The following is a 20,296-nucleotide window of genomic DNA, read 5'->3' on the forward strand; positions in this document are numbered from 1 at the left end:
TGTTCAGACTCCATTTTTCCGCTCTCACCATTTTTCTCCCATCTCCCGCTGCTCTTTTTTTTTTCACACATTCTCCCTTTTTCTGTCTGTCAGTGTGCCTTTCCATGTCTGCGCCTGCTGCCTTCCTGTGGTAAACCCTATTACTATCTATTACTGTCTCTTGCCTTTGGCCAAAGCGCGCACTAATGCTATTGTTGTGGCAGACAGTTTAGCTTTTTGTGATAAGCAAAGATATATGAGAGTAGTTTGTTTATCTTTTTTAATCACAAGTGTAGATCTGCAAATGTATGGTAATAGATGGATTGAGCTGTAAAAAAATTCAACACAATACTGCAGTCGGTTGCGGACTCCACATGCACTGCTGCCTCAGTTTTCCTAATGAAGCTATGAAGCTAGAATTTGGTCAGACCATTCGTTCCTGTCTAAAGCAACAATCATCTGGAATATAGAGTATTTGAGTTAGAGTAAGGAGGGCAACAACTATTCCATTTTCGCACTCTGGTGTTTCACAGAGACAGGAGGCCAGGTAACAGTGGTAGTCAAAGGAATCCCCAGAAATGTGTCTTGGTCTAATTGGGTTTTGAGTTTCCTCACGAGTAGGTTGCTATAAAACACGAGCTGATTTTGTCGGCATCCTCTGTACTGTGTGCGTATGTAATTATTTCAATGTATGCGACTACATGCTTGTGCATGTGCGAGAATGTAAGTGTGTGTTTCTCTCTTTCAATAATGAGGTCGGGCCCTAGGCATGTTGAATGGCCAGAGGCATGCTAATGGCCAGAAACAGCACCACTGATGCATTTACTCTTAAAGGTGCTGAAGGTAGGATTGTGAAAAAAACTGTGTAAAAAATTTGAACATCGACAACTTCTCAGTCCCTCCCCCCTTTCCGCTAAAGGCCAAAACTGTCTCCTAAGTCCCTCCCCCCACAAGGGAGAATTAATGTGTGTGCACGAGCAGTGATTGACATGCAGTTACACACCCCCTGGCCCTGATTGGTGTATCTGAACAGGGAGCGGTGGATTTTTGCAAATCACACTACAGGCTCTGTGGTGCCAGAGGAGCTGTTTTTTTTGTTTTTTTTCAGCAAATATGACAGAAAGTTAGTTTTATAAGTCTTACCTACTGCATCTTAAAGGCCCTGACACACCAGGCAGATGACAAAGAACTAGTGGCAATGAAGCCCAACTATGGCATCACCTCACGTCTCCTTGCCCAAAACGTTGCACTTGAACACACCACAAATACTACAGTCGATGGCCAACTAGCACGTACATTACTCGGCGCCTGCGTAATAAGGAAATAACTCTCCATGCTAGCAGTAGGCGGCAGTAATCTATTCGTCATTCAAAAATGGAAACTGGATATTCACACGGTTGCTATGATACACACAACAAAACAGCGTTTGCTTGAATCAGCCAGCGGCTGTCATCTGTTCTCTCTGCAAAGAAGTCTCCCTGCAGCGGGGAAGCGGATGAACAGAGCAGCTCGCTTCGGCAACTGGCTAGTTAGCTAGCTTGCTAATTCCACCCAACATGCCTTCATGCTACACTGGTTACAGAAAATGAGCCGAACAAAGTTGTAACTTATTTGGCGATAACAATGTGCTTTCCTACGCTGTGACAAGAGTGCGTGAATGAAACACAAGTTGATTGTACGTGTTTTATTAGTTTATTTTGTAATGTGTAGGTATATAGATCTTGAAAAAAACATGTTAATGTTGAAATACATATACCTATACAAGTAGCTTAGTAATGTACTGTATCTCATTGCACATTTGCCCTCTTATGGTCATTATGTGCAAATAGATATTCCAATACCTCAAACCCTTGTGTTTTTTTACAAGGAATGTTTGAACGTCATTTTTGGCCAGTTTTAACAGCTCAGTGGATTGATCAGATTAGATGAAGATGAAAAATTAGAGCCTTCTGTGTGTGCCCTCTCGACTTTAGTTGTTTGCTTGCTTTACTCACTTTTGTTTTTCTTCTCGTGCACTAATTCGCTTAAGCTGCGTAGTCAGTCAGAGGGATTCCTCTCACCAACATCTCGGACGCCGCTTCAACATGTTGAATCGAGCTGAAAAGAAGCCGATTATGGTTGACGAGTAGGGACGGTGCGTGATGCACCGCAATAACTAGGGCGACGGACGTTCACGGCCAACGATCTCTTTGGTGTGCTGGCACTTTTAAAGCATCAAAGCTCAGCTCTCTTCTGCTTCCAACACCCTCTCAAGCACCGTATTCACTACTTCACCTAACTTCTAGCTCACCATCCAATGATGGGCCAACTGGGACCCACCATACATTTTAAAACCAAACTTAATTCATTCTACCAATTCTAAACTTTTGTTTTACTTTGATTTCTTCACCCATCCAATTTTTACTTATGTTGCATATTTCCTTTGTAATCAATATATTGCTCTTGTTTTTTAAATTATTTGATTCAACATTTTGGCACTCACTGGCCACTTTCCTGGCTCATCTTGGCTATATCTTCGGAGGGCCCCTCATGTCTTTTTCAACTTTTTACAACTGAAAAAAGTAAAAAAGCAAGAAAGGACCTCTCACCTACCTAGAGGAGCAGCAGAGCAGTTATTCAGGTTCTGCCTGTGATGTCCGCCATAAAAAAACGTAGTATTATTGTGTCTTTTTCCTAGGAGGTAGCCAGGGTAACACCAATATGCTGTGAATCAACAGGCAATCATGCAGAACATGCAGAGAGCTCTGATAACCTGAGAGGACAGAAATCCAGCTCCTAGGTGCTACTCTAAGCCCCAACTTGCCTTAATTACAAACCTTTGCGAGTTTCTCTAAATTAGATTTGCTTACTGTGGGCACACTATTTTCTAGCAAGTCAGTATTTTTCTTACACGCAAGAGCAAATACCTAATGTTTCTCTTTATCTTAAGTATGCTCCATATCTCTGCACCCCCTTTCTCTCCATCTCTCAAATCCCCTTCTTTTTTGCTCGTTCCATCCATCCCTCCATCATACTTTCTCTGTCTCGGTCTCAGTTTATTTTTGCTACTTTGCTGGAGCAGAGCATAATTTCCTCTGCAGTACAGTGGGCCTGTCAGCCCTGGAGTACTGTTGGAGATCAGAAGACATGTCAGAAGTGTGGTGGGTCTTTTCCACACAGACCTCACTCCGTGATACGGTTGAAGCCAATAGAGAACGTGCAAACACAGCCCTAGGTCCAGGCCACAGGCCTGCAGCAATGGGAGACAGGGATAGGCCTTATTTATAGACTGTAAAAATAATGGATTGGTGGCGTCACCCATTGGTTTGTGAACTGCCGTTTTGAAGCAAAGAGTTTGCATTTTGGCCGTCACCATCTTGGTATTTTGGAGCAAGAACTGAATATATATAAGAACAAAAAGGCTGAACTGGGGAGGATGACACATAAAGCTAGCGCTAGCTAGCTTCCTTGGTTGACAGAATGCTTAACAAGACATTTCTAGGCTACCAAAGTTTTCCATATAACTTTGATTAAGTTAAAACACTGTGAGAGGATCAAAGTTTTTGATGAAACATGGGCAACACCAAAAAACCAGTTCACGTCTATTTTAATGTACACAGGGCCATGGATAAGCATTGCTAAGCCTCTATCACGATTGACAGGTCATCAAGTAGCCATGCACCTAAAGCATTCCCTGTTTTATCATCAATTTTAAAAGAAATGGGGCCATTATTCACAAAATGAACATCATGCTGTATTGACTTGAATCTGTGTTAGTAAGACTAAGAAAAACGCAGAAGTAGGGCCATTTCCCCATAGACTGCTATAGAAACTGACTTCTTTTTGGAGCCACTGGAGTTGCCCCCTGCTGGAAAAAAGGATAGAATGCAGGTTTAAGGTACTTCCGCATTGGCTTCACTTTTCAGGTACGGAAGTTGCCGCTTTGCCTTACTGCAGTCTGACAGACAGAGAGATCTATCCATAGGGTGGATTGGTTGGCGAGATAATGTAATTGTGTGTGTGTGTGTGTGTGTGTGTGTGTGTGTGTGTGTGTGTGTGTGTGTGTGTGTGTGTGTGTTCCACTCTACAATGGAAAGAAACACAGGCAGCTGCATGCACAGAGAGGGAGAGAGAAAGAGAGAGAGAGAGAGAAGTGACAAATAGACAGTGCACTATATGTGACCATTGTTTGAGTTGCCAAATTGCTCTGTTGTTGGCCAGCGATTATCTGTGCTACAGAACACCATGATGAGTTTTCAGCTAGGAGAACATCGGGAAGGGAGGAAAAAGAGAGCAAATAAAGGCCTTCCCTGTTGGCTATCTGTGATGACTTAGCCAAGCCAGGAGACTTATAGTACAGTCCGGCGGCTTGTATCACTTTAAAACAAGAAAAGGAGAAACAGAGTAAAACTGCCAACTTTTGCTGCAGAGCCCCCGATGTATTGTACTGTATTACAGTGCCCCAGAGTGGCCTCTGGTCGGAGGTGAGCGGTGGCAGTTTCAGCCGGCCGTAGGGACAGTGGACAGGAGGCCTGGTCAACTGGACGACAGCGAGGGTCACAGGGTCCCCTGGGGAGGAGATATCCCAAAGGGGGTAGGCAGATGGGGTCTGGAATGAGAGTGTTCTCAGACAGGTGGATGGCTGTCACCCTCATTTTGCCACTGCCGCCAGCAGGCAGGTGGCCTATCCCCCCTCCTTTTCCCCTCAAGGGTCACCTTCACATGGCACCGCTTCCCCCTGGGTCCAATCCCATCATATATACACTGTATGCACACACACACCTGTGCTCACACACAGACACACCAATGGTTCTCATACAGCGCGACTCTCAGTCAACCCCAGCACCTGGGGAGTGGGCGCGTAAACACTCGCTCTCAAGGTTGAACCCAGGTGTTTCATTTCCATTAAGGCCCTCATCACATTCACAGCCTCCTCCCTCTGACTTTGGTCATAACACAGACGGAATTGTCATTACATTTCAGATTACCTTCTCTTTGCTTTTGTAGATGTTGAGATGCACAGGGCCTATTTTAGATGTCTGTCTATGAAATAATTATCTACCAACTCTCTGCCCCCGACATCTTCAAAAGAGGATGTTCCATTGATGATATTTGCCCTACATCATAGCTTTGCTCTTGCCGCGACTCTAAAACCCAATATAGCGTTATTAAACTAACAAAGTGACATCAATAAAGACAGAAGTGCTCTGTAATTACAGTCTGTGCTAGGACATCATAACCAGGCAGTGTCATCACCCTAACGAAGGAAATAAATCGATGGCAGACAGACAAAGCCCTGCTTTACGATCCCCTTCTCCTCTGACACACAAAGCCAACCATAAACACGAGTAAGGCGAGAGTTTAATAGCAATCTTAAAGTTGCAGAGGCCACTAGCTTGTCTTTACTGCTCCTGCCCAGCAATACAATGGGTGCCTTGACACTTTCACCACTCCCTCCCTCTCCTTCATTAGTTGTGCTTCTCTCTGTTTCTCCCCTCAGTCTGCCTTTTCCCTTCTCTTTCCCTCCTATATGGTGTCTGGTCTCCTCATCCTCTGGAGACACATGAGTGGCAGGCCTCCCCCCTTAATAACTGTGTATTCCAATACTGACACAGTTGCACAAAGCAGACACACATAGATAAACACACACACACACACACACACACACACACACACACACACACACACACACACACACACACACACACACACACACACACACACACACAAAAATAATATGTTGCAAGATTTCAAGATTGGCATTCCCATGTTGCCTCTTCCTGCAGAGTGCCATGTGGACAAGGCTAAATGTCAGGGAAAAATATTTAATTCCACGTGCGCACACACACATGCGTACATGCCCACTCAAACCCAACACAGACAAGACACCCCACACTGATAGTGTTGAGTTAGAGGCTAAATGTCAAGGGATGATGTAAATTCGCATGATTGCTTCCAGAAGTAGTTCATCACAATGCCAACGCTGGCAACAGCAGTGTCTCACTGTCCTACAAGAATTTTGCCGAGCACGACAGTGGGGCTCCAGCAGGAGCAGCAGACCATGTTTGTGTGTGTGGGCGGGGATGCCGGGGTCCTCTAAATATATAAAACCCACTGTCTCTCTCTTAACCCTGTGTTTCATCAGGGATGACCCAGTGTCCTGAGAGAGAGACATAGTATATATTCATAGAGGAAAAACATTCAGTAATCTACATGGACATTTCCCTACACTGCCTGTACTGTACGTAACAGGTTCCAGCTGAGATTAGCGCTGGTTATATCCAAGCCTGTCACATGCTAACACGAGGGAGTGCATAGACCAGACTTGGAGACTTACATCAGAAATAAGGATGTGTGTCATGTTTAAGTTTTGTATAATATTCTTTACATATTTAACATGGTCTCAGGGCGACAGTAGGGGATCTCCTTCAGCCTCCTTTCCACCTACACTCTTTAAAGAAAGAAAACCCAGCAGAATATATTTGAAAGAAATATAAGCAACTGATGAGGAGTAAAGTTGTGTATACTGCTGTACTAACTGTACATACCATGTTGATTTCATTCAAGAGCAAGTCTCCCTTTGCCAGGCCCTATATGCTGCAAAAACTTTTTGCCATGCTGTGGCTGTTGCCTTGACAGCCCCCCCGCCCTTCAATATTCTCACTGCCTGCTTGCTGAGGTGACTGATGAGCAGACTCACTGGTGTGACAAATATGGGGGAAATAGTCAATCAGCTAGGCTGGTGTGGCAGGCCTGCATGCTGCTGTGGTTTGGAAATGCTTCCGCAGGAAGTGTGTAAAAAGATATGCTCTGTGCCAGACTGAGGATAACCATTTTATGGTTTTGGAATAGGGGGTTACACCTCTTCCGTCTCTGGAAGGCATGGCTAGATGCTCAATGCATCTATGTTTAGTCCACCCCAAGCTGTGTTGGATTTAGTACGCTATGCCTACTATCATGTCAGCTGTGCTTGAGTGTGTCTCTGTCTGTATATTTATGTGTGTGTGTGTTGTGTGTCTGAGTATGTTTTTAAGAAACCAAATGAGGAAGGGAGGACGGAGAGAGTGTTTGTGTGTGGATCATTTATGGAGGAGAGAGTGTTGATGTGATTTAGTGTGTAGGAGCTCAATGGGCCACTGAACTTGGAAAATGAAAAGGCAGAGGTGGCCATGATTAGAGGTGTGCCTAGCTGACTACTTTATGAGTGTATTCAGATGTGTGTGGTGTGTACATGCGCATGCCGATGGCTGTGGGAGTCTGTAGCTGGACGGCGGTAGATAAACATAGCGGGACACAAACAGTCTATCATCCTCATTGCCTGGGTAAAGCCCATCAGTGTTGTTGTATATAACCAGGAGAAGAATAGTCCTGAAGAATATATCCTCTGCTTCGCTGAGTCATGCTCTGTGTGTGTGTGTGTGTGTGTGTGTGTGTGTGTGTGTGTGTGTGTGTGTGTTAGAGTGAGCGTGTGTGTGAGTGAGTGAGAGTGTGTGTGTGTGTGTGAGGTCCTGGCCTCAGCTGATGCATCAGAGACAGGGGCCAGGAGCCAGGGGTCAAGGGTCATCATATACAAACATAGCCAGAGAAATTGAGTGTGAGCGTCGGGCAGGTGGGACCACTTGACTAACACTATCACCCAACATCATAATACTACCCACACCCTCTCAGTTTTATCTCTCCTTTCAGTCAATCTCTTTATAAATGTCTTTTTTTTTATACTGTTTGCCTCCATTCTGCTATTGGAAACTCAGTATACACCATCAGGAAACATCAACAAAAAACTTGTCAGAAAAGTATAAAATTTTACAATTAAGTTGGTGCCATCATGAGCCTAAAAAAGTAATTTAAAGCTTTTTTTTTTGCGATTTAGCGCCCCTTACAGTTTCGGATTGCAGTTCACCTATACGCAGCTGACGTAAATATGGACAGATGTACACGTACATTGTTATGACTACATTTCTTATAATAAAAAACTAATGTTAGTCCAACAGCCAGATGGCCAGCTCGCCGTCTGTCTTGCAGACTTTTATTTTTCGTGAAGCTCTCGCCAATAAGTTAAAGCCCGTCTGAGATTTACTCTTGCTCGGCTACTGTCCTTTTCTTTTCCTAGCTTCCTCCGTGTCCTCTTCAGTCTCTTTGCCTCTGCCATGATGTCCATAGAGGCTGCTGAACCCCTGCTCTGGTTCTGGCATGACACCGGCGCTCCCCACCAGTGCTGGCCATCATTCTTCTTCTCTCTCTTCACTTTGTTTAACCAGGGTGCAGTAGATTCACTGAGTCTGGATGCTATTTTCAATGAATGCCCTTCTCCACACTGACACAGTTGCACACATTTGCAGCTGAAGGTTTTACCAATACAACCACTGTCTGATCTGTTTTGTAGAGAATTGGATCATACTGTTTGTGCCACACACTGCTCTGTTGCAGCAGTGCAAAGGCTGGTCAAAGCTCAGCTTGATGATCAATAAATTACCTGAATTAATTGCCATCAACTAAACAGGAGTCACCAGAATGTATTATCATTTCATTTAGCAGTTGCGGTAAAGAAATGCCATCATATTGGCATAACATTCTCATTGACATACAGTACAACACTGCTCACCCTTGAATGGCATGACTCTAAGAGTTTAACAACAGTTTTACTTTTCTTTCTAATTATCTTTATGTTGTTTTTTGCTAGTGGACAGTGCCAATTAATGGATTTGTATTTACCCATCTACACCTGTCATTTTCCCTTTTATCTCTTATCAAGACTATACACGTAGGCTCCCCTCTGTTGACGCTCTGTGTTTACGGAGGCGTATCACAGTGTGTCAGTGTTTGTGTTAAATCCCCACACCACACACAGGGATCAGAAAAGAAAGCGAAAGCTATGCCGTGAACCTCATCCTGGAATCTAATCCAAGCATTACTGCGGAGGTGGCTTGGACTCCAATATGTTTAGTGCTACCTCAAGACCGTATCATCTCTGCAATGCCTGAAATTCGATTTGATCTGCATGGCCACCATAACTTGACCATGGCTGATGTCTGTCCTTCTCCCCCTCACTCTCTATCTGTGCCTGAGCTGCCGCTGAGCCCTGGGCTCCAATTAAGCCCATGATGCCTGGCTGTGGTTGGTATGGTGACCAGACAGGGCACAGAGAGAGCTGTGATTCCCAGGTGAAAGGTGGGATAGACTTTCTGATTCGCTCCAGCACACAGATAGAGTTACAGCTCAATTTCAACCTCTCGCCCTCACTGGTCTATCCTCATGACTAAAATAGGACCAAGGAATAAGAGAAGTGAGAGGAAGAATAGCTTCTTCTCTTCTTTCTCTCTGTTTTCCAGTCTGTCTCTTTCCCTTTACTTCTTTTTTTTTATTACTCCCTCTTTTCAACCTCCCCCCTCCCATCACTGTGCTGATGTTTTTTTTTTTGTGACAGAAGGGAGTCTGAGATGTGCTTTATAGCTTGGTCAGCTTGTAAAGCAGCACTTCTAAGTCTGTAGTTCTGTCTCACTTTAGAAAGTGGAGTTTTTTTGACCTCGCTGGCTCTTTATCCATCCTTTTTTCACTTGTTCCTACTGCTTGTGCTTTGTTCTTTTACGTTTTTTGTGGACAAGGCAGGATTTGTGAATTAATCATAAGTGGTTCAATAGCTGGCCTTAGCTGTGCTCCGTCACTGGGGGATCAATAGGGGAAGGTCAGTAGCGCTGTGGTGGCACTGACTGCTCTGGAGGAGAGACAAGGAGGGCCATGTTCCGGTGATCTATAAGCTCGGCCTGGCGTGAGGTAAGATGGGGAGGAGAGCCTGTCCTTGCCCATCCTGTCTCTGTCCTGGACTCTCGAGAGATAGAAAACTGAACTTCCTCCACCTCAGGTGGGCTTCAATGTCCTCCTGTCATCCCCATATCATCTAGGATGATACCCCACTTCTGAGTAGTAATTAGTACATGTGTGAAATGATATAATTTGTTATATGTTTTATCGCTCTAGATATTTAGTAGATATTTTATACGAATACTTATAATGCACTGGCACTAGTTTTTAACCGTAGCCAGCACAGACAGGCTTGAGGTTTTAAGGTTTTGCAGTTTGTGGTCCAGCTTTATAATCTAGGTCAGAGATCTTCAACAGGGGGTCCGTGACTCCTAGGGGGTCCTCAGAGTTACTGCAGGTGGGCCGCCAAATTATTGTTTGATTGTTTGTTTGATTTTTTTTTTTCTCCAAAAATGTAAATATGTCTGAAAATATACAGCACATTAACAAAACTCCAACATTTTATTAGCAAAGATGAATTGGCCTATTTGTGGAATAACAACAACAATTAATTTACACAACATTGATGATAGGCTTGCCTTACTAAAGGTAAGGTAGCCACTTTGATTTCCATCTACAGGTACAGTTAAGCTTAGGATTTACTGTGCCCTCCACGTGTATGTTTAACATAAAATACAAAAAATGATGTATAAATATTACTTGAATATTCATCCATTTTCATCCATCCGGCTTAGTTTAATATGCAACTCAATATATGCAGTATATATATATATATATACATACATACATATACCGGCACTTCTGATTTTTTTGTCCACATGAGTACCCTTACTTTTAATTGCTATTAACAGTTTTATTTATAGTCTGATATTTATACCAAAATAGGATATATATATATATATATATAATGATTAATTGGGGAAGAAACAAGCAATACTATGTAAAATCAGACATTCAGCACCCCCATATAGCCCAAATGAAATGATCCTTTGTTTTATAACTACATTTTCAGACAAATTGGCAGTCGAATCAGGCTCCTTAGATCGAATCATCAAATAGTCGACTATTCAGGGTCACCCCTACAAGATGTACTTATGAATATAAATATTTTCAAGACACATGCGATGATCATGTCATGGAACTGCTGAGTTGGGGCACTGCCACCTTTTTTAGTCCAGTTCAGGCACTGAACTAAGGGGACCTTGGCCTAAGATACATTGAAGAGTCCTTATCTAGGTTTGATCCTCTCTCTTTTACCTTTCTTCTTCTGATCTATCCTTGCTATTTATTTCCATACTGAATTTTGCACTTTTATATTAAATACTGTCAATGACACAAGTTTGTGTTACTTCTTGAATGTAGCATGAATAGGAAGCCTTTAAAGAGAAATACAAATCTTTGATCCTCTGCTCTGGGTTGGGCTCTTGAAAGTACATGACCACATTATTAATTTGGTGACTGAATTCTCCAGCTTTTCATTTTCATAGAAATCAAGGTTTTTGTTACTATTAATGAAAACCTCACCTTTTCTTGCTGCAGTCTAGTTTGACGTAGATTTAATTGCATTAGTATTTCTTACCATGGGAGAACGTAAGCTGCTAAAACAGCAACTCTACCCCCTGACATAAAATAAGGCTGTAGGCAATTCCCTACTGCCCATGCATTATTGAAAGTACAAAACCATCCTCTTTACAAGTGTCATAACAAGCCAGTGCTACAGGACTTAAGTCTACACATGCCCAATGCACACAGCATGTAGTTGTCAGCAGCAGCCCGGCTATAGAAAAGCTTCGTTCTGATGGCCCCTTTTATTTACAACCTACTGAGATACACCACGGATGATTTGTGAAGATTAGCGGAGAGGATGTGAGGTATGAATCATCGTCTCTGTAGTCGCTATTTCCAAGTAAGCATATGCATACTGACTAAAGGCTGGAAATAGCATTCACCACAAATATGATGTGGAAGCCTTTTGAGCAAGCAGTTGAAAGTCATCAACATTTCAACCCAGTTAAAGATATTATATGCGCTGTCTCTCACACTCACACACACACACACACACACACACACACACACACACACACACACACACACACACACAAGCAGCGACAGTGTTCATTTCAAGTGAATAAGGAATGTCTTCACAGCCAAAACCTTACAAGCACTGAAATTCAAATTCCATGTCACCTAAGCTGTACATCAAAGCCGCACATTAGCCCTTGCTGCTATGTGTGTGTGTGTGTGTGTGTGTGTGTGTGTTGACATAGAGAATGAAGCGGTGTAACCAGTGTATCACATGGCTATTTGTAAATAACGTCCCAACCTCATCCACTGGCAGGAGCTGAGAGCTTTAAGTCTGAGTAGTGATGGCAGCCTCCCTGAAATGTGCATGAAACCGGCTTAGCGCTATCAGCGCAGCATCACCACCAGTCACCAGCCTCCCTCTCATTGCTGGGCTGCTGTGGACCAGATAAGAGCAATATCACCCCCCTCCCCTGCTGCTTCCATCCGCCTTACGTTGTCTCCCAGCAATCCACCCACCCTCCCAAACCAATTCACCCTTATCCTCTTTACAAGGTCTTATAGGGACAGAGACACTGATGTGTAGCTACGACCGTAATTTATATTCTTTGTAAATTGTCTGTGATTTTTTTCATTGAGATAAGTGCGGGGGGAACATCTGTTTTGTGCTGGAGGGCAGTGGGCCGGGGCCTGAGTTCTGTGGCAGTCAGCGGCAGTATAGATAGAGGGAAATGGGGGGAGGCACACGATCTGTCTCCTTACCCTGAATTACAACTCCAGAGGGCCCAGCTACGCTCTCATCATTACTGTTGTATTTAGTTGAACACATTGGGTAAACAAACATTGTGCTCCATCTGTACAGCCTTGGAGATACGTGATATTATATTTGGAAAACTTAACTTCTTAATTCATCTCAGTCTAATTCAGTTAGTTGCTGTCTCTCTTAGTAGATATCCTTAATTATTTTTTAATGGCGACCATGACCGTTTACCAGACAGTCCAGAGTAGAAAAAAGATGAACATGTTATAATATAATGCGATATGATTTAAAAGATGTTGCATAAGTTGTTCCAGCTAACTGACCCATCACCCTTTTAATTACCATATATAATTAAGCATTCATGGTTGAAGGCTGAGGCCACTCAGGACTAGAGGAGTAAGAACTGTGGGCATCACTGTGACCAGGCGCTGAGGCCTCATTGGCAGTCAAAGAGGTGCGCGACCCGCGGCGTCTCGACATACGAACACTAGCGGGGGAGTTGGAGGGGTTCAGAACAGCGCAGACAATGAATCTCAATCCTGAGACCGTGGCAGATTTACATTTAAAGTAGTTTTAGCGAACGCCCCACTTCCTGATGCATTCTTTGACAGGGCTGAAGGGAGCAGCTTATCTGCGAGTCATCAATTGCACGTGATGCCTCTAGATAGCAGCTCCCAACACGGCGCCAGCACCTTTCTGCTCACACATCCAGCTCAAAGATGATGTGCCATCTAATAGAGCGCAGTTGCTTGAAGTCTAATTACATTACACATAGAAAAACACCTCTGCTTAGTGTCGGCAGCTCCAGATGTGGATGTGTGTGTGTGTGTGTGTGTGTGTGTGTGTGTGTGTGTGTGTGTGTGTGTGTGTGTGTGTGTGTGTGTGTGTGTTTGCACACACACGTGTTTTAACACATGTGACCTATGTTTTACCTGTGATTGACAGAACCAGTAATGACCAGCATCAGTGTGTTATTGATGTTCTGTCACTCATCTTGCTATTAATTGTATGCCTAGATGGAGCAACAGGGTTACCAGGCAGAAACTTGGTGTGTATGAGAGTGATGCTTGTGTGTGAAGGCTCAGGGGCATATTTGGGCCTCATATTTTTTACTTAATAGTGTGTGTGTGTGTGTGTGTGTGTGTGTGTGTGTGTGTGTGCGTGTGCGTGTGTGTGTGTGATACCAAATGTAGGTGTGCGTATGTGTAGATGTGTTTGGGTGAGTACCGGTAGTAGGTGTGAGTGCGGTTGTTGACACAGTGGGGTAAAGGCTGTGATGACTAAAGGCTCTGATGGGTAATTGAGAACAGCAGGAGTCGCCTCCCTCCTTAGCCACTTCAGGCCCCAACCAGCTCAACCTCCGATCTTCAAAGCCTCTCCTCTCCTCTCCTCTCCTCTCCTCTCCTCTCCTCTCCTCTCCTCTCCTCTCCTCTACTCTTGGCTGCACTGCTAGTTGAGCTTGCTGGGAGGAAAAACAGCATGTATCGTATTAATCAAACCCAGGGCATCATGGGGAATAGGAGGGGGGCTAGAGCCCAGCCATTACACAGGTTCACCAACACCTCTTCCATTCACTGTAACCGTTTTGACAAGAGTACACTTGATACAGTTGAGGAGTTTTGAGTCTTGAAATACAGTAATAGCTTATTTCATGTATTGTAAGTAATATATAGTGGACAAACTATGATTTTTTAAATATTTTCTATAAATAGCTAATAGTTGTCAAAAACATGCCTGCATTTGCACACTGCGTTTGTGTTTTAAATAAATATATTTATTCAAGTCAGATCATTTCAAAGTTGCATCACTGTGTTTTCACAGAACATTTTAGGATTCTAGGATGATTCACCAGAGCTGTGGATTCTCCCCCACTGATCCCTGTTGGAACAGGAGAATCTCTCACACTCACGGAAAATTTGTCTCTCTGTCTGTCTGTCTGTTTTAGCTTCTTCCTCCTTTCTCTGTTAGTGCCTATTGGCTTTTAGACAGTGAAGCTGTGCCTGTGAGCTCTGTTTTGCCTGCCTGTGGGCCAGTGCTCCCCTGCTTTGACTTTGTTACCCATGCTGAACACGTCACCCACCTCATAAACCCCCCACCCTCCTCTGACTTTTTCAAATGAACAAATCTGATTGAGCGAATGCCATTACCTGGGTAAATGAATGATTCCTAGAGGACTGGACAAGGCCTAGCACCACCCTGAGGGTAAAGCTTATTATCGCTGCAAACTCCAAAGAGGAGAGAGGTGGCTGTGGAGCCTGTGTGCACTTTGTCAGAGGCCTGCATTTCCATATTAATCTGCCACATTTAGGCATCTGAGACAGAGAGCCTCCTGTCACGCTTCTTTGATAACAGAGCAGTTAGCTTTTTCCCCTCATGTATAAATATGTATAATTCTGATAAGATTAATTGAAACGCCTAAGTATACACTGGTAGGAGATGAGTGGGAGGGAGAGAGAGGGAGACAGCAGGAGGGAGAGGAGACACATTATGTTGCCAAAGCATGCATTTTAGACTGGCCTCTGCCTCAGACCTACTCCAGCGTGGCTGCCTAGGCTCTCTCTTTCGGGTCCAAAGTGCCTTGAATTGAAAATAGCATCTACCCAACAGTCCCTCAAAAATAGCTGAGCGAATACGTTTTTGCGCAGAGCCGATAAATACGGCGTGGAGCCTCTGACACCGAAGCCTCACCCCAATTTCCAGTGCTCCGGAGGAGATCAGATAGCCCCGTGTCATTTGATTTTCTGCCTTATCTCATCTGCGCCTATCTTTTTGTCTCAAGCAGAGCTACATTTTAAGAAGCACACACTCCTAGTGTCTTTTGAAGGACAAAACCCAGAATTATATCAAAACAAATAATAGAATCGTACTGTTTGAGAGGGCCATTCTGTTGTTTGTCTGATTGATACCAAGTGCTGATGTAGGCATGTTAAACGAGTGTCCTTCAAGTGGCATTTGGGATGCAAATCTGTTGAAGTACATGTTGAGATTGCAGGAATTTGCAAAGTTCTTAGCTCACGAGTGCCATTTATGATCGGCCCTCTGCGATGGGTGACATTACGGATGCTGTAAACTAGGATACAATTTATACTTTGTGTATATTCCACACAGTCATTGAGCAGTTCCACTTTTCAAACTGACCAATAAAAGTGTCTGTTTAATAGTTGTTTTCTGCAAAGTATGCTGAGTACTAAACAAGAGGGGGCAGTGAGTGAGGAGAAAACAGCAGGAGAGAGGGAGGTGTGGGAGAGTGGAGGTGAGGGATCCTGAGACAGATGAAAGAGGGAGAGAGAAAGCACACGAGGAGTCGGAGCGAGGGAGGAGACAAAGACAGTCCCTGGTGCGCAGCTTGAGTTGACTGACGGCGAGAAGAGAGGACTGTAGAGAGAGGAAGGGAGGAGGAAAGGGAAGAAGGGAGATCAGCAAGAAGTGAGCACGTCAGTGTGTGAGTGGCGTCTCTCATTAGAAGGTGCTGTCAGGGGCCACAGAGGGGGGACTGCAGGGACCCCACCTCCCCCTTCTCCTCCCTTTCCACTGGCCCCTGAGATCCGGCCGGGAAAATGATTGATGAGTGATACCAAGATAAACACGCGCCCTGGCCCCCAAAGGCAGCCCTGCAAAATGATGCATGCAGCGTTATAAATAAACCGTTTGGAAAAAAAACTTTACAATAAACAACAAAACAATGCAAAACAACTGTTATGATTTTGAATATTGTTAGGGAAGACATACATCAATCCAGCATTTGTTCTTTGCTTTGATGGGAGTCTTTTTAGATTTTTGTGTTCCTAGTTTTGTCTTTGTGCATGTTGTGCCTATGCATGTGAGCAGTGAGTGCAAGGCTAACAAGGCTCGCCAGCTGACTGATTGGTTAAGCCCCCCTCAACAGTCACGCTGCCTCCTCAGCAGCTTGGGCAGGCTCATTCACTGTGAGGCCCCAAACATGGAGGAAAACCTGTTGTCATTTGGGAAAGCTCCAAATAATAGCAGCTGTGTGTGTGTGTGTGTGTGTGTGTGTGTGTGTGTGTGTGTGAGAGAAACTGATGTGCAGTGTGATGCGCACTCCACAATATACACAAATACAAATACACATGTTCAACTGCTCACTAATTGTTGAGTAATTCATAAATGTTTTATGCTACACTTTCTGTTAATGTTTAACACTGAGCGCCAAATGCCTCTGTTACAAATCGAAGTGGAAACGCAGATTATCATCAAATAGTTACATTATATCATTAGGAGCCTACAGGCTGTGGTCTGGTGGAGAGAGAATGAATTATGAATGGAGTGTGAGGGAGGATCTTCGCTTCCCTCTAGGGACTTCCAACACCACAACTCATTTAAGTTGGATGAATGAGAGATACGGAAAGGAAGCCCCCCTTCCCCCCGCAACCCCATGCTGCTTGCCTTACACACTGCCCTTCATGTAATTTACTCCGTGAGAAGAAGTGTCACTTTAGCTGCTCACAGCTCACACACTTCTCATTGGGAGAAATGTATGCTGAAGGGTGCTTTGTTCATTGTCAAACTGTGCATACCAATGCTGAAAAACACCATAAAGAAGTCTTGTCATTTAAGTCACTGGTGCATTTTCTGCCTGGCGCCGACTCGTGTCGGGCCTCTTTGTACATCTCTAAAATGAGTCCCAGAGCTGTGCTGTAGCTTTGCCTAAAAATTATTCTCATCTCATCTTTCTCTCTTTTGCTCTCCCTCTCTCTGTCCTGTCTCCACGGATCCAGGCCGCAGAATGGGTCGATGATATTGTACAATAGGAAGAAGGTGAAGTACAGAAAGGATGGCTACTGCTGGAAGAAGAGGAAAGACGGGAAGACCACACGGGAGGATCACATGAAGTTGAAAGTGCAGGGAGTTGAGGTGAGTGCGCTTACAAGAGTTTGGATTTAGAGGGAGTGAACGGGTGGAACAGGTGGGGTGGGGGCTGGTATGGAGCAGACGAGAGCCAGCCTTCACCCTGACACAGACAAACACAGGTCTACAGTGAGCTCTCCCCTGGCTGTAATGGAGACAGTCACATACTGCAGTCGGCCCTTGTCTCCAAGGAGCCTTACCAAGAAACAATGCGGCACAACAATAGTTTTCCCTGGGAAGCCAGTGGAGTGGAACCGATTGTTTGTACCTTATTAAGGCTCTGGATGTTGCCTTTGCTCCAGAGAGCCTACATTAATCTTGCTGGCTCAAAGCAGTACTGTAAAGCTAGCGTTCCCTCACCTCACTCCATGTCACTCCCCATACCAGCCGCTGCCATAATAGGCCCAGATGTATCTGTCCTTGGCTCACACAGGCTCAATCTTGCTCAACCTGAGGTGGTGGCAATGCAGTGTTGGCACCATGGCTGATTTATAATCAGTCCCATATATGAGACCAGGCAAGTCTCATTCCCAGAATCCTTCACTTCCTTTGCTTTCAGTAGTGCTAAAGTTTGGGTTTCTGGTGTTTTTCACAAGCACAGATGCCAAGTGTTGAGATAGAGTAGAGTTTAAGATTGGTCTCCTAGTTGTGTGTGTGTGTGTGTGTGTGTGTGTGTGTGTGTGTGTGTGTGTGTGTGTGTGTGTGTGTGTGTGCACATGTACACACACAAACACACACAGTCACACAATTCACGTACACATAACCACACACCTCAGGGAGTGGTGCTGTGAGTCTGTGTCACACAGTGCGACAAAGACAAAGCTAAGGCATTCTCCCAACAGGGGCTCTGCTCTCTGTTTGTACTCCTTCAGATATTTGTCACTCCAAGAAAATGGCCTCTTCCTTTGCCTTGCCAGCTCAGTGCCAGCTCTCGTCCTGCAGTGGTCTGATAACCTGTTGGGACTACATATATCCATCCTTTTGGGCTGTTACATATTTTTCCAGTTTCTGACATTTCTGGCATTACAGAAGGTTTAGTAAGCCCTCTTGCATTGATTCGGTTGTATTAACATGTGAATATAGATTTTGTACAGAAATGTTTAGCATGTAGGCTCTGACTTTGTCAATCCTCACAGAATACATGTTAGCCTGTACAGAAAGGGATTGGGAAGTGATTGTGCCCTTTGTGGTCTGGTGTCTTACGTATAGTAGTAGTACGTATAGTAAGACACCACACCAAGGACGGAAGAAGCTGGCATGATGACTGACCCCTTAGTTCTGTCCCCTTAAAGTGTCCCTTCAGAAATGGGAGAGTATGATATGGTAAGAGTAGTTGGCTCTTCTCTGGTAAACATTGCTTGTACAATTTTTACAAGAGCCAGCTGTTCCCCCAAACCAGTCCTGAATCATGCATAAACTATATAAATATATATCTAAAGCAGAACATTAAAGTAGCAACAGATGTCAGTTACTTCTGCTGTCTGCTATATTATCGCGGCCCACTTCAGCACACATAGAAGCACTGCCCCCCCCCCCCAACAGAATGCTGTGTAGTGCATGCCAATGTCCTATTTTCCAGCATCAATGCTGGTCAATGCTCCAGAAAAGCAGCTGTTTTTCTTTAAAGCAACTCTCTCAACTGGCACATCACAGCCACTGTATCTTCGGTACTTCCTTTGGCCAGTGATAGCGCGTGTTCTTCTGTGGTCCTGTAGCTGTCACAATGGACAAGAAGAAACATACTGTTACTGTATAAAAATATCCAGACCTCTGTGACCAACAGTCCCAGCGTTATGAAAATAATATTTAAAAAAGACATTTCCTGGCAAGCCATAGCTGAAGAGATTGGCTCTTAAAGGTGAGGAATCACGTGAAATAAAACACAAAAGACTCTTGAATTTAGGGCAGCACTCAGCATTCACTTTATGTGCTTATGTCCTGTTCACTGAGTGTAACAGTCCATCCTGTGATTTTGCTCTGTGAGCTTCAGTATGTTGTAACCAGTCTAATTTACCAGAGCTAATTGCTGTGTGAGCAGCAGTGTCAGTGCAAGTTGTAAAGGTGAGCTTAGTAGAGAAAGAGAGAGAGAGAGAGAGAGAGAGAGAGAGAGAGAGAGAGAGAGAGCACAATTAGACTGACTTAGGGCTGCAAAGCCACATGGGATACTGTTATTTTACATACTGTACATAAAAATACAGTGCACGCATTATGTGTGCTGAGTAACGCTGTTGAGACTGGGACTGTGTTGTGCTCGTGTACACATCCACATCCTGCAGCCTTGGAAGACCTGAGTCATGTCCTTTAAACACCTCACCCCTTAAGACTGACAGAGAGAGGTGATCCATCACTGCTGTTGTGGATCAGCCAGACTATGATGGGAACCACGACCCATCATGCACAGTCATGAATACTATAAGCACATACAAATTACTTGACCTTTGCCTTCTGTACAGTATGAGACCACAGGAGAGGATAAAAAGCTGTCTATTTCTGCTTACTACTCTATTTAGATGGAGAAGAGAAAGATCCATTTAAATACATAATTCATATCATTCCTTCACAAGGCGGAACACAAAGAGTTGACATAACTTCAGCATAACCTCACTTGTTTTACAGGGGAGTCTTTACATCCCTCGTGCTTTGCTGTAGCTGCTCTGATTCCCCAGCCACCCAGTGCTTAATAGAGGCAATGTGGTTATTACATGGGCCAGGTTTAGTGTACAGAGAGGACAAGTGTTGTGGGTGGTTCAGGCCAGTGATGTTCAGTGGCTCCAGCGAGAGAAAGGCTGCAAGTCCGGGAGCGAGGGGCCTTCTGGGGCCTGCAAGAGGCAGCCTAGCGTGGTAGGAGTAGATGTCAGCGTGTGCTGCTGCTGTCCTGTTTGCTCCTCAGTGCTGGCGCAGCAGCCCGTGTAAACCAAGGCTCTACTCTCT

At 44.3% G+C, this 20,296-nt stretch overlaps 1 protein-coding gene across 10 annotated transcripts in view; it reads left to right on the plus strand.

Moving 5' to 3' along the window:
* camta1a (calmodulin binding transcription activator 1a) overlaps positions 1-20,296 on the plus strand; it is a 293,919-nt gene that overhangs the window by 152,763 nt on the left and 120,860 nt on the right. For all 10 annotated transcript variants that reach the window (XM_031290222.2, XM_031290212.2, XM_031290214.2 and 7 more), the window contains one exon: positions 17,236-17,371. In XM_031290222.2, the coding sequence (XP_031146082.1) occupies positions 17,236-17,371 (136 nt within the window). The remainder of the gene's footprint in view (positions 1-17,235; positions 17,372-20,296) is intronic.

The sequence above is a fragment of the Sander lucioperca genome, chromosome 12 (assembly GCF_008315115.2).
Source record: "Sander lucioperca isolate FBNREF2018 chromosome 12, SLUC_FBN_1.2, whole genome shotgun sequence".
Classification (NCBI taxonomy): Eukaryota; Metazoa; Chordata; class Actinopteri; order Perciformes; family Percidae; genus Sander; species Sander lucioperca.